We start from the raw sequence: 14,463 nt of genomic DNA on the forward strand, positions 1-14,463 counted from the left end.
AGATTAAGAAATAATTCACTGATTCAAGTCTTCCATAAGCAGCCAAGTAGCTTTCATGTAGTTATTTATTCAGGAATGTAGCTAATCTCATGTATCGGTAGAATATGTGATTCTTTTTAACAAATAATTTTTTAAGAAGTGATTTTAAGAAAAAAAAAAAATCACTGATTCGAGTCACTTTAGTAGCTTCAATGTAGTTAGCTAGTCAGTTATGTTGCTAATCTCATACCACTGAAAAGTCTGATTCTTTTAAGTGAATTAGTTTGTTTAGGAAGAGATTTAAGAAAAAAAAACACTGATTGGAGTCACTTATGTAGCATCTATATAGTTGTCTGTAAGTGTAGCTAATCTCAGATGTACTGTTGGAAAGTCTGATTCATTTTAGCGAATCCGTTCATTTGAAAAGAGATTTTAAGAAACAATTCACTGATTCAAGTCCTTTAAGTAGCTTCAATGCAGTTAGCTGAAGCTAATCTTTTATGTACTTCTTCGTTTGGGAAGAAATTTTAAGAAACAATTTACTGATTCACTGATTCCATGAAGTTAGCCAATCAGTAGTGTATCTTATCTCATCTATACCACTTAAAAGTTTGATTTATTTTAGTGAATCGGTTCGTTTTGTGAAGAGATTTTGAGAAACAATTTACCGATTCGAGTCCCTTAAATAGCATCATTGTAGTTAGCTAGTCAGTAACATAGCTGATCTCATATCTAACGCTAGAAATCTGATTTATTTTAGTGTATCGGTATGTTTTGGAATAGATTTTAAGAAACATTTCATTAATTAGAGTCCCTTAAGTATCTTAAATGTAGTTAGCAAGTCAGTAAATTTGCTAATCTCCTATGTACTGTTGTAAAGTCTGATACATTTAAGTGAATCAGTTTGTTTGGAAAGAGATGTTAAGAAACAGTTCACTGATCTGAATCACTTATGTAGCTTCCATATAGTTAGCTAACCTGTAAGTGTAGCTAATCTCAGATATACTGTTGGAAAGTCTGATTCATTTTAGTGAATCAGTTCATTTAGGAAGAGATTTTAAGAAACAGTTCACTGATTCAAGTCCCTTAAGTATCTTCAATGTAGTTAACTCATCAGTAGGCTAATATAGCTAATCTCATATGTACCTTTGTAAAGTCTGATTCAATTAAGAGAATCAGTTTATTTGAGAAGAGTTTTTAAGCAGCAGTTCACTGATTTCACTCATTCACTGATTTGAATCACTTAAGTAGCTTCCATGTAGTTAGCTAGTCTGTAGTGTAACTTTTCCCATATGTACTGCTTGAAAGTTTGATTCATTTACAAGGCATGATAATCTACTGTTATCAGATTAGTTTCTTAAGTAGAGTTTACTCCGAATCAACAGCCAGAAAGGTAAGGGTGCGCTAAAAGCTTTTGTGTGTCACTGGCATGTTACGCAAGTCATTTTGGACTTCATACTGACACCTATGGATGTGGATGTATCATGCAAACAAAAGCGTTTTTGCCAGTGATTAAATATCAAGCCTGCTCTAGTCTATTTATCACACACAAGTATAAAATGAAATTCAGAAATTTGAAACATATCATTTTATTTGATAAATTCTTATGTTAAAATGTTTGTATTATTAGAGCTCTGTGAATCATCAATCAGTCGTTTTAGGGTTTATATTGTTGTGTTGTCATCGGTTGTCATATGACTTTACAGAGAAAAGAGAAAGGAAGAATGTTCATATTTATGACCTGTAGGTTCCTGTAGTGAATTGTACTCCGACAGTGTGACGTCTTGGCTGTTTGTTCGCTGGTGTAAAATAAACCACACAGGTTGCAATAAAATCCCGTCCTTGGCACGATGAACTCCACACCTGCCAAAAACAACAAAACCAGCCAGAAATCAGAACACCAACACTTCTTTCTGAGGCACATTTCACGTATACGTCTCTGTGAGTGTGTGCAGGGGTGTAAAGTCAGCTCTTCTGTGAAGGAATCTAGTGCGTTAGCTGTGTGGTTATGAGTGCACAAGCTTGGGCCTCGAGGGTGCAATTCACACCTCACTCAGCAGGATGACAAATGTTCCTCTGATATCAGCTGGCCTTAAAGGATTCAGTCTCCCACTGAGAGCCCACATCACAGCCAGAGCACTGCTCTCACTGCAAAGTGTCACTATTGCTCATGCTTTCTTCTTCCTGACTAAATGGCACTTGCGGCATTTGGTTCGACCCTTTTGACTTCTGGTGGACGTACCTAACGGTATGCTGTGTTCACTGATGGCTTTCTCCTGCTCCTGAGAGGGTGACGCAGCAAAGATGTCTGTTGCCTGAGGTGAAGGGGCCGGAAATGAGTCAGGAATATCTGGAATAGACAAAATAGGTGTAATGAAATGCTTTAGTGTTTGTTGTGTCTCATTGATTTGAGTTAAAAAAAAAATGTATTCTGCAGCCTGTAAATCACACAAACTGCCACTAAATGTTCAAAATTGCCCCCCAAGGTTTTTGAGGCAAGCAGATTTTAAATGCAACTTCAAAAAAATAATAATAATCTTGGATGACTGAATTGAACAAGTTTTGTAGAAAAAAAAAAAAAAAGATTGAAAAAAAATATTTGTCAAAATGTCCAAATTTGAGAAATTTTTGGTAGTTTTTTTTTTTTACCTTGAAAACATTAGTCCAATCAAGTTCCTGCAGATCATTCGCTTTAACCTGAAAATTCTGACATCTATCCGTTTTGCTATCCTCGTGTAGCAAAACACAAAAAAAGTTATTTTCAAAATGTCAAAGCTTTTCCACAAAAGCTTTGCAAATTTCATCAAGTTTAGGCAATTTTTTGCTTGTCTCATTAAACCAAATATTAGCAGGACTGTGCAAATGCAACAAATGCAGTTTAGTCAGATATCATCTTGTGAGGAGGTGTTAGTTCATTTTTAGGACACTTTCAACTTCACACCATTGTTTCCGGCATGCAAAAATGAGCATGGTGCGAACAGTGATGTCTGATTCATGGGCAAATTATTCTTAAGTATGTTTAAACGGGTCAGACAAAAGTCACAAACTGCAAAAAAAGAATATTATCAAATGTCAAAGCTTTTCAATCAAGACAAAGTTTAATCAAATTAAGTTACATTTTTGCTTGGCTCATTAAAAAAATATTAGTAGGGCTGCATCTAAAATTGTTGCAAATGCAAAAAAAAAAAAAAAAAAAAAGCAAATGTAAAAAAATGCTGTTTCGTCAGATTCGTCTCGTTAGGTGGTGTTGCCTTATTTTTAAAGGGGTCATCGGATGCCCATTTTACACAAGTTGATATGATTCTTTAGGGTCTTAATGAAAAGTCTATAACATACTTTGGTTAAAATTTCTCAATGGTAGTGTAAAAAACACCTTCTTTACCCTGTCAAAATCAGCTCTGTTTCCAGCATGCTGATCTAGTCCATGTTTCTTTAAATCCTAGTGAGCTCTGCTGACTCCGCCCCTCTCTTCAGTGGAGTAACGAGCAGACCATAGATGTGTAGATTCCCTATTCGACCGCTCCAGATACGTTGACGCGTCAGCCACCATAATAATCAATGAATATTCAAAAATATACAAGCGTATAACGTGCTGTTGTAGACGCACACAGTCAATGCGCTCAAAGATTCGCAGACCGTTCCAAAAATGGCGGATGGCTTGCGTATCGTGGCCCATAGAAACAGTCGATAATGAGGCATCTAGGTGTATATATATCTATGGAGCATACTAAACTTCAGACGCGAAACTGGCTAACTAGCTCATTATTAGGAAAGGCGATTTGAAAAGATTCATAAAAACCCTTATACTCAAGAATAAAGCTGGATCACGAATGATTCGTGCGAACATAGATGCATTTATGTAGATCGGGGATCGGGGCCATCACTTCAAAGTGAAAGTAACGTTAATCCTCTGAGACTTCAGCGACTCAGATGTCGGGAGGAAATGATGACTGCTATATTCATTATTGCATCCAACAACAAAACAACTCAATCGCTTAATCTAAGACATCTTGTCTTCCCTTGCACCAGAGCTGACACAATGGAGGACAGCTCTCAGCTCACTCAGGACGGGTCTAAGGCAAGATGGCCTTGTCAATCAACTATTGTGGGAGCGGTGTGTACAGAACTACGTCATTCTGACAGGAATCTCAGAACACCCTGATGTGAGAAAGGGGATTTTAAAATAGGGATTTAAAAAAAAAAAAACACTGGGTGGATTTTTATCATTATAGGATGGATTTGTACACACACTTCCAACACACATTTATGCTCAAACAACTTGTAAAGTGAATTTTGCATTCGATGACCCCTTTAAGTTATGTTTGAGTGCACACTAGTGTTTTTTGCATGGAAAAATGAAAAGCGTGAGCTAGGGCTGTCAAATAAATATTAGAATTTGAATATTTGACGAATTTAAAAATCCACAATCCAACGTTTTTGCATTCGAATTTTGGGTGTGCGTTAAGGCAGGCTTATTAATGCGAAGATCTTGTTAAGGTCAAAACTGAAACCAAGCCGTTCACACACAACACGTTTGCGCATTTTTTAACAGGACATCTGTTGCACTTGCGTCTCACACAAGAGAGATGCATGTATAGAAAACCAAGTAAAATTAATGTACGTTCAACTTTTAATAATGCCCTTTTTTCACAGATAGTCATGTTTTTTTTGGCTTTTAATAAACATGCATTAGTAATATTCTACTCGATGCGCCCTCTTGTGGCCTTTTTTCCCCCTAACTGAATTTCTTGGAAATGCATCTGGAAAAAAAACGTGGTCGTCTTATATTCAGGGTCTAGACTTTGACATGTCAATAATACACCCACAACAATACCTGGTGCCAAATACGCTTAAAACGAGTGTGCCAAGAAATACGTATGTACTGTATGTGTGCAATCTTAGAACATCACGAGTGAAAACTAAAGAAAAAGAAAAGCTTACAGCGGCATGAGTCATGACTGTCATGTTAGCCTGATGGGACCAAACTTCTTCTGCAAGTGATTTTAAAACGTAAGACAGTACGCAGATTTGAAGACTACAATAAGATTTCACTTCTACTGTTAATGACATTTTGCTAGGCTACTATGAGATGGATAGCCGAAATGTTATATAATTCAGATGGGCTCCCTGTTATTTTTATGATTTATCAAAAAGTGTAAATTTTAAACTGTAATTGGTGGTACATTTTTAATAATATTTACGATACTTTCTAAACAAAAAATTTAATAGGAAAAATATGCAACATGAAAATAATTTAAGAAAAAACAAGATTTGGTTTTCAAAAAGCCTTTTTTTCCAAAAGTTACATAAAAGGGGGGTCGTCTTATAATCAGGGTTGCCTTCCGTATATTCGGGTCAATACAATGTCATTCGAATATTGATAACATTTACATTTAGTAATTTTGCAGACGCTTTTATCCAAAGTGACTTACAATTGGGGAATACATAAAACGATTAATCTTAAAGAGTTTTAATATTTAAGTAATATTTCAATACAAAATTCGAAGTTCGTGACGCATTATTCACCAGAATCTGTTCTTTTTAATGAGTCAGTCAGAAGGATCTAAGTTTCGGACTTAATCACTAGTCACTAGTTAACGCTTTGAAGAAAACCTGCTCAGTCAGTGAATCTGAACCGCTTTTGAACAGCAATCTTAAATCGTAGATTATAGGTGCGGTCCTAGCTAAATTTTGCAGTTGTCAGTGAAGCATGTATGTGTGATGCACAGCTCACACAAAAGTCACTCATACACCAAGCTTTATCTTTCATCTTTCTGTTGGTCTAAGTGGGGAATTTGCATGACCAAATCTGATGTGAAATCTGCATGGGGAAATCCTTCGCCCTCACAATATAATTCCCAATGTGCATTCCTATTGAAATGACAGGATTTCACATGCAAAAATTTGCCGATCGATGGTAAGTGACACTTTTTAGATCTGTATGAGGAACTAAGAGCTACAATGGTATCAGTATGAAGAAGTAACCCTCCCGAACTCCCCAGCGAACAGGCAATGTTCTTAGAACACTGACTATTGTTCTGGTTAAGTTCTGTCAAAGTTACGGCTTTTTAATTTTACCTGGTTTTTAATAATGTTCTTAAAACGCTAGCTCAAAAACATTATTTATACATCCAGGAAACATCTTTTTCCTGAAACCTTTTAGTTGGACATTCATCTAATGTTTTTACAATTTTACCGTTTTAGAACATTCAAAAATAACATTTTAATAACTTAATGGGAACATTATCAAAGCGTTCTTGGAACATATTTTCATTAGCTGGGACCACGTCATTATAGGCATTCACTAACAAACTAAAGTCAGAGTACCTTTCTTCTGACTGTCCTGTTTGAGACATGGTTCCTTGTTGTCCATCTCTGCTGTCTTTCGCTCATCATTACTCAAGTCATTCACTTTCCCACTTTCACATGTGCTGCTGTTGTTTAGAGGCTCAGCTGGTGTGGTTGTGTCGATGTGTGTGTCCTTAAGAGTGGCGGAGCAGGACTCCTCCAAAGCGCTCTTGAACTCCTGGGACGGGATGCGCTTGAGTTGACAGACTGGTTGCTCTGGGGCAGATGGTCTCTCTCCGGGGCTGGACTGAGCACCTCCAGAGCTTTCTTCTGGGACCAGATCCAGCAGTGGAAGGGTAGGAGGGTCCACCGTGGTCTCCTCGCCTTCTGTTGGGGTCTTTGCATTTGGTTTAGGGCTCTCTGCCGTTGACTGACTGGGCTCGACTCTCTGGTCCTCCTCGTGAAGATCAGGTAGATCAGGTTCAACTATAGAGTCGTCCTCTCCTCCAACTTCATCTACGGTCACCAGCTCCTCCATGCTTTTAGGATACCAGCTTTCTTCCTCTCCATCTACACTTTCCAATCCCTGAAAACCAGGACACATTAGAAATTAATACTTTTATTCAGCAAAGATGGATTTAATTGATCAAAAGTAACAGTAAAGGCATTTATAATGTAGTTTTATTTCAAATAAATGCTGTAAATACAAGAATCCTGAAAAAAATGATCAAGGTTTCCATATATATAGGAAACAGCACAACTGTTTCAAACACTGATAATCAGAAATGTTTCTTGAGCAGCAAATCAGCATATTAGACTGATTTCTGAAGGATCACATGATGCTGAAGACTGGAATAACGATGCTGAAAATTCAGCTTTGCATCACAGGAATACATTTCATTTTTAAATATATTAAATTGGAAAACAGTCATTTTAAATTGTAATATTTCACAATATTAGTGTTTTTACTATTTATTTTCAAAATTTCAGAATGCAAAAATGCAGACTGGTAGATGAATGAATGAATGAACATATATTTACTTCACTGTCACCATCTCTGTCACACTTTGAAGACTCTACAGGTTTGCTGTTATCAGGAGACGTTGATCTTTCTTTGGCTTTATATTCTTCCTTCTGTAATACAATAAAACAGTGCTATTAAAATATTGTCTATAAAGCACATTTGGATAGAATAGAATAGAATAGAATAGAATAGAATAGAATAGAATAGAGAATTTAAAAATAATTAAAATATTTAATAAAATAGTATACTCAAATATATATTTTTTTGAAAGTTTATATATTTTAAATAATGTATAATATTAAACTAAAATAATATAAAGATATTTTATAAAATATATGAACTGAACAGTTGTTCTTCAAATGAACACTATTGAAGTGAAACAGGACATGCCTGATTTTCAGACTCCTTCTCCTCCCTGTCTTGTCTCCGGCTCGGCCTCTTGCTGCGTCCTCTGTCTTCAGCTGTCCGGTTGGAGTTTGTGTCGTCCATCACGTCAGACTCTGAGTGCCGGGGTCTGTGGTAGTCACCTTCCCTTCTCTTCGTTTTCCCCTCATGTCTTTGATGTTGCAGCCTGCTCAGTTTATCGGTCTTGTACAGCGAGTCTTTCTTGTAAAAGTCATCTATGGAGTGATAGGAGGAGAAGGATGAACCCTGAGGGCTTCCGCGGGGGTACCAGTCCCTGCCCCGTTCGTCCCCGGGCCCCATACGTGGGCTGATCCGGTCCCCAGTTTTAAGGTAGGGTTTCCTGCGCTCAGACAGCCATCCGTTGGGTCTCTCTTCGTCGTCGTTCCTCCAGTCGTCTCTATCGCGGGGGTCCTCGTCGCCTCGGGAATGGGACGTCCAGTCCCAAGAGGACCGGCGGGGCCCCATACCATTGCTCCAGTCAGGCCGACAGGGCGGCCCCGGTGGACTGTGAGCGGAGCTACAGGAAGTGAAGCTCGGACTGTGTGAGCGCGGACTCAGAGAACGACTGACCGGACTGCGTGATCTGTCACGCTCCGGCAAATACCTGCGCAAAACAGCAGCAGGTTTGAGACAATGATGAAGAAAAGAAAAAGTCTTTTTTTTTTAAATTACATTTAAAACACATTTGGCAAAGTTCTTAGAATTGAGCTCTTTGGCAGGTTTATTGTCTTGAAAAGCTTTTATACCATTTTCAAAAAAAGTTCAAATTTAATAATGTCATGTGGTGCAACCATCACGTAAAAAAATTTATAAAATTATATATATATATATATATATATATATATATATATATATATATATATATATATATATATATATATATTAAACACGTGATTGTACACGTCTTAATCATGATTTAAAAAAAACTTTCTAAATATATATTTTTAACGTGAAAAGGTTTTTTTTTTTACAAATACTGTAAAAATATATATTTTTAATTTTTAATGAATAAATATCATTACGTTTTTTGAGAAACTCTTAAATATTATATAATATAATATTATATAATAAATAAATAAAAAAATATTTTAATTTGAATCCATATTATGAATTAAAAAAAAAAAAAAGAAATTTGTTCATTTTAAGAATTTATTTTTGCATTTTCACCGTCCCGTATATGGGACGCCTAAGTTTACTTCACTATATTAAAATTAAATCCTAATGTAATCATGACAAACTATGTATCATTGGAAAGGTCTAAGACTCCAAAATAGATATTTTACCATTTTTTTGTTGTTACAAATTATGTGGGAACAGTAATAGATTAATTTATGACAAGAGTGCACCAAGAGTCTGTGATAAATCTACATCATAACAGGAGTTCTGACCTTTGTCACAAAAAGTCTTTATTTCCTTGCCTTTTTTTCCTATCACATGTTTTAGCAATCATCATAAGTTATATACCATTTGAAAGCTTAAAATCTCAAAATTCGGACATTGCGTTACCATAGAAATGGTACTTCAAAATGTTTGGTCTCCTCCCCCTTAGCGGGGGTGTCATATTACAAAATGTATTACGGTCTTTTAGAATCAAAACTTTTTATAATCTTGACAAAATATATATCGTTGGAAATGTATCTTGAGTCTCAAGATTCCTTATTTGGTGGTTATTTTGTTATAGATGTAATATTGCGAGAGAAATTGATCGATTTGTGACAGAAATGCATTAAAAAAAAACTATTCAATGGAGTTTGAATGGCACCCGGTGGCTGTTTTTGGAATAACGCCTAAACAAAACTGCATATGAACCTCAATTTTTTTTTATATCAACTTAAAATTTGGAAAACAACTTATGTAGACATATGTCTTTAATTTGTAGCAATTTTGTATTTTTTTTAATTTTTTTTATTTATTTTATATAAAAGAAAAATAGTATAATACATTTTCTTTACAGTAAATTTAAACTTCTATAACTTAATACTTTCATTTTATTAAATGATTTCACTTGTAATAATCTGCTAATTGTCTTCTTTAAAAAGAGACCGACCTTAGGTCTCTATTCAAAAGCATTCATGAATTATAATAATTTAAGTTTCAAATTAAGTTTAAAATAATAAAAAAAACGACTCAAAAAGTCCCAATAAAAATGTCTCCTGGCCTCACCTGTCGATCTCCTGCATCTCGTCTCGCTCTCTCTGGGAATTGATGTCTTGGATAATAGAATCGACATCTTTACCTGGTTTCTGGGTCAGAAAGGAAAACACTGAGTTGGGTTTGTTTGAATCCCGTGATCACAATGAGCCCAGATGAGCTTCATACCTTCAGCTGCAGCTCCTTGTATCTCTTGGACATGCGGATCAGTAGCTTGTGTCCGTTGATGGTAGCCGGCTGGAGCTGGTAGTACTGCACCATCGCCTGCGCCGCTTCCACATATGCCATTTCCACAAAAGCCTGACGCCAAAGTCAAATCGTAAAAGCGTGCACGAAACATAAAATGTGTCAAATGTGATCCGAACAGATATTCTTTTTAATTGCATAATAAATCTTCGAGACATTTACAAGATCAATTCAATGCCAGGCATTTCAGGCACATGTCAAACTTGGCACTGAAACCAGAATTTGAGCCAGACTGTACTAACAGAACCAATCAAAAAGTCAAATTTGATTAACGAATCATGGTGATTGAGACATCATCGCTGTCTGGGTTTAAATGTACGAAGATAAAGTACATAAAATGCTTGTCTAAATCTATTTCTGCAGTACTCAGCCTAGCGCTAGCATTTTATTTACGACAAACTGTATGATATATCATTGCTATCTTTATTTCAGAGCTGAAATCTCTTACTTGATGCGTTGAGCGCATGAGGATGTAGTTGGTCACTTTGCCGAAGGGAAGCCCTAAGTTAATGACGTCGTTCTCCGTGCAGCTGCCCTCTGGGAGGTTACAGATGTGCACGACGCGTCCGGGACACGCTTTACGCTGAACAAACTGAGAGAGGACACATAGTTATTATACATTCCGTATTAAACACTTTAATTACATCAACAATATATAGATTAAATATATGTGAACATTTAAGATATATATGACTAGCTGTTGTGTTCATGTGTGTTGAAACAGTTCCATTCTGGCCCCTGCTGTGCTCACTAATGCCACCTACTGGTGCTCAAATACTACATGCACCTGAAATACTGATGAAAGTGTAGCAGCTGAGGGACTAAATCAGAGATGGCCCATGATGACCTTTGATTGTGAGGAAGGAAAAAAATAGTTGCATGCCACTGAATCATAACTTAATTTCACATTTGTATTTATTTTTTTAACATTGAAATGTAAAAAAAAAAAAAAAAAAAAAACAATGTGTGAATTTTAGTAAAACAAATAATAATAATGCAAAACCTTTAAAACTGTATTTATGTTTTTCTTTAATTCTAAAAAAAAAAAAAAAAAAAAAAAAAAAGAACATTTTAATATAATTGTTGGATATAATGCAACATTCAGTTTTGGCCTAGAGTCCTCAATTAAGTTTTTTTTTTTTTTTTGGCCCTTCATATTAAAAACTTTGGGCATCTTTGGTCTAAAATAATATACATTAACATATTTCAGGTTGAAATGTATTATTTTAAACCAAGCCAAAAAAAAAACAAGCAATCCCAAGCATACTGAAAAAATAAACCAGATCTGGAAAAAAAAAAAAAAAAGAGATATCACTGTGGGATATCATAAATGTCTCCTTAAAAACAACAACAACAACAACAAAAAACAACTAATTCATCAATTTTATAATATAACAATTAACCATTTAAAATCTTCAGTATATAAAATGCAATTTTAGCTAATTATTCTATGATGTAAAATAGATAAAAGTTTAATAATTCTATATAATATTATATTATCATACTAACCCTTAGAAAGGATTGTCAGAAATTTTTTTTATGTTTTTTGAAAGAAGTTCTACTCATCAAGGCTGTATATATTTAATCAAAGACACAGTAAAAACAGTAATATAGTGAAATATTGTTACAATTTAAACTAGCTGTTTTCTATTTGAGTAGATTTTAAAATTAAAAGCCATTACTCCAGGCTTCGGTGTCACATGATTCTTCAGAAATCATTTAATACACCGATTTGCTGCTCAAGAAACGTATTATTATTAATGTTGAGTTGTGCTGCTTCATATTTTTATTGGAAACCAGGATTTGTTTTTTCTGATTGCTTAAGGAAAAACATTTTAATAAATACATTTTAAAGCGTAACATTATAAATGTCCTTACTGAGATTTTAATCAATTTCATGCATTCATGCAAACTGTACATAATGTATTTTATTGTACAGGAAATATAAAGAATGACATTTTCAGACTACCTTTTTATACGTGCACATATAGCATAATCGTAATACTCTAAAAAGCATGTCAAAGAAGTTTTCATGACGGTAATCTAAGATACAGCGTGTTAGGATGTGTACAGGGAGTTTTTTTACACGGAGATGGCAGGATTTGATTGACAGCAGCAAGTGTGAGAGGCACTCAGCCCACATGAGCGCAGGGTCAGAGACGAGGGTCAGTGTTTACACTGCAATTTACACACCATAGGAGGAGTATTACAGTGTAAGCACCACAGAGATCCACAGAGTGCGTGAGAACCGATTAATTATCATGAGCACCGATCGTGAGAATGAAAGCAGTGAAACTCATGACAATCCTGTCATCTGTGTATACTATTCAACTGTCGGATTCAGACCAGAACTCCAATCGGTGCCAAAAAGGCACAGAATGTGCCAAAACCCTCGCGAATTCAAAGCCTTAAACCAATGTTAATCTAGACACGGCTGGTTTCTGGGTTTATCTGCGGCTGGCCGCTGACCGACTCTGACAGTCAGAGCAGAGCTCGTGATAATTCTATGAAAGGCTTCCTGCCAGACTTTCCCTTTGGCCAAATGTGCCAAAAAAGGTCACATTAGGTCTGCCTCCATAAACACATACCAAAATAGACCTCCAAACAGGCTGTTTATGCCTCTGCTATATGCTGTATAAGTCAGACTGTAACTGTGAATGGCTTCTTTGTGCTGGCCTAGTAATATGCAACACCAGTGTTTTGGACTTCGTTCAGCTTATTGTAGGCAGTCGAAGATTGTTGAGTGGCTCAATGTTCTGGCAGTGAAGGTGATTATGTTGAAATGCTGGGTGAAACATAACTCTGGCAGTGCAGCGAAACCCTGAGGGGCTGTGGCTGCTGCTGATTGGCCGGCATGGAATGCCAATCAAAAGACTTTTTTTTTATGACTGGTCTACAACTACATTCTTAGAGAAAAATAAAATAAAAATGGAACAGAGCGGTCACTGGGACGATACTCTAAGATACAAAAGCTAAAAGTTACATATGTTTACAGTATTTTACCCATAAATGGTACATATTAATACTTTTTTTTTGAGAGAGAGAGTCTATCCACTGAAACGTATAAGTATTAAATATGCTTCAGGTGAGTATCATCAAAGAGAGAGTGCTGCAAAAATAACGAGTCTTTCAAACAGGTTTCCCCAAATAACTTTTCTCTCTGTCATTGGCTGGCCAAACAGATGGCCACACCCCCAAACTCGTGCCATTGGTCAAGTAAGTGTTGCTATTAGGGGTGTAAAGGTACACAAACATGACGATTTGGTACGTATCTCAGTTTAGACTTCATGGTTCGTTATGATTTTGGTACAGTAGGGGGAAAGGACTAAATTTAATTTTTATTTTAATCTTATTAAACAGTTTTTTTATTTAACAAATGGCTCTTTCTTTAAATTGTTACAATTATAATACAAATTTTCTTAGGGATAAAAATCTGGCTCAAACTATAGGGAGCCCTTTTTCATTACTATAAGGTTACAATTAAATACAGAGTCCAAACTTAAATTTAATTAGTATTATTTTTCAAATATAATAATCAACTCTCAACTAAAAAAAAGTGCATAATGCAGTTTTTAAATTAACTTCTAAATGATAAAATTCCTATTTGTTGTTGAAATATACTAATTTACACAGTGGCTGTCATAACTTATTTCATAACAGATTTATTTAAACGTACATTAAATAATTAAGACATTATTAACAGTTAAAGTAAAACATCATTAGTATAGTCAAATTTTTCGCGAAATGCTCTTCTCCAGACTTAACTTCTCTAGCAAACTAACGTAGACACTGAAGACTTGCGTACGTGATATTTTATTACCACGCGGTTTCACTGCCGTCTTTCGCAGATGGCGCGATTACGTGAGGCGCGAGATGTTCATTCATGTTTTCGTGTTAAAGCTGGTTGTAAAGATGAAGGGATGATCACGTTCAGCGATCTGTTGCGGCGCATCACAGAAAGCCAAAACGGCATTTACGGTTTGAATTTCCTAAAAAATTGAAATAATTTGAAAGATGAGACTTTGTTTCGTATCAAAAGTAACAATATATAATACTGGAAGTCCATTCGTGCAGTGGTTAAAACAGTGGTTTATTTGTTCAATACACATGCATACCGAACCGAAAGACCCAGACCAAAAATGTTCTGTACGAATACGTATACCGTTATACGTATATGACACCCCTAGTTGCTATGATGGGCTGGTTGGGATTCATAAACAAACCGAGCAAACAATATTTGAAAGTATCACAGTGTAAACAGTGGCTTCAAAGGCACATTTTGATGCGAACTCAACTTAAAAATGGGGTCATATGACGTTGCTAAAAAGAACATTATTTGGTGTAATGCAATGCATTTATGCGGTTTAAGG

The 14,463-nt window shown here is 35.7% G+C and overlaps 1 protein-coding gene across 1 annotated transcript in view; it reads right to left on the bottom strand.

Moving 5' to 3' along the window:
• rbm20 (RNA binding motif protein 20) overlaps nucleotides 1-14,463 on the bottom strand; it is a 62,071-nt gene that overhangs the window by 2,186 nt on the left and 45,422 nt on the right. Inside the window, exons 6-13 of the mRNA XM_079413050.1 lie at nucleotides 10,542-10,685; nucleotides 10,016-10,147; nucleotides 9,860-9,939; nucleotides 7,682-8,300; nucleotides 7,309-7,401; nucleotides 6,307-6,853; nucleotides 2,222-2,329; nucleotides 1,721-1,842 (exon numbers count right to left, since the gene is read on the bottom strand). Coding sequence (XP_079269176.1) covers nucleotides 1,721-1,842; nucleotides 2,222-2,329; nucleotides 6,307-6,853; nucleotides 7,309-7,401; nucleotides 7,682-8,300; nucleotides 9,860-9,939; nucleotides 10,016-10,147; nucleotides 10,542-10,685 — 1,845 coding nt within the window. The remainder of the gene's footprint in view (nucleotides 1-1,720; nucleotides 1,843-2,221; nucleotides 2,330-6,306; nucleotides 6,854-7,308; nucleotides 7,402-7,681; nucleotides 8,301-9,859; nucleotides 9,940-10,015; nucleotides 10,148-10,541; nucleotides 10,686-14,463) is intronic.

Source organism: Barbus barbus (genome assembly GCF_936440315.1).
Source record: "Barbus barbus genome assembly, chromosome: 49".
Classification (NCBI taxonomy): Eukaryota; Metazoa; Chordata; class Actinopteri; order Cypriniformes; family Cyprinidae; genus Barbus; species Barbus barbus.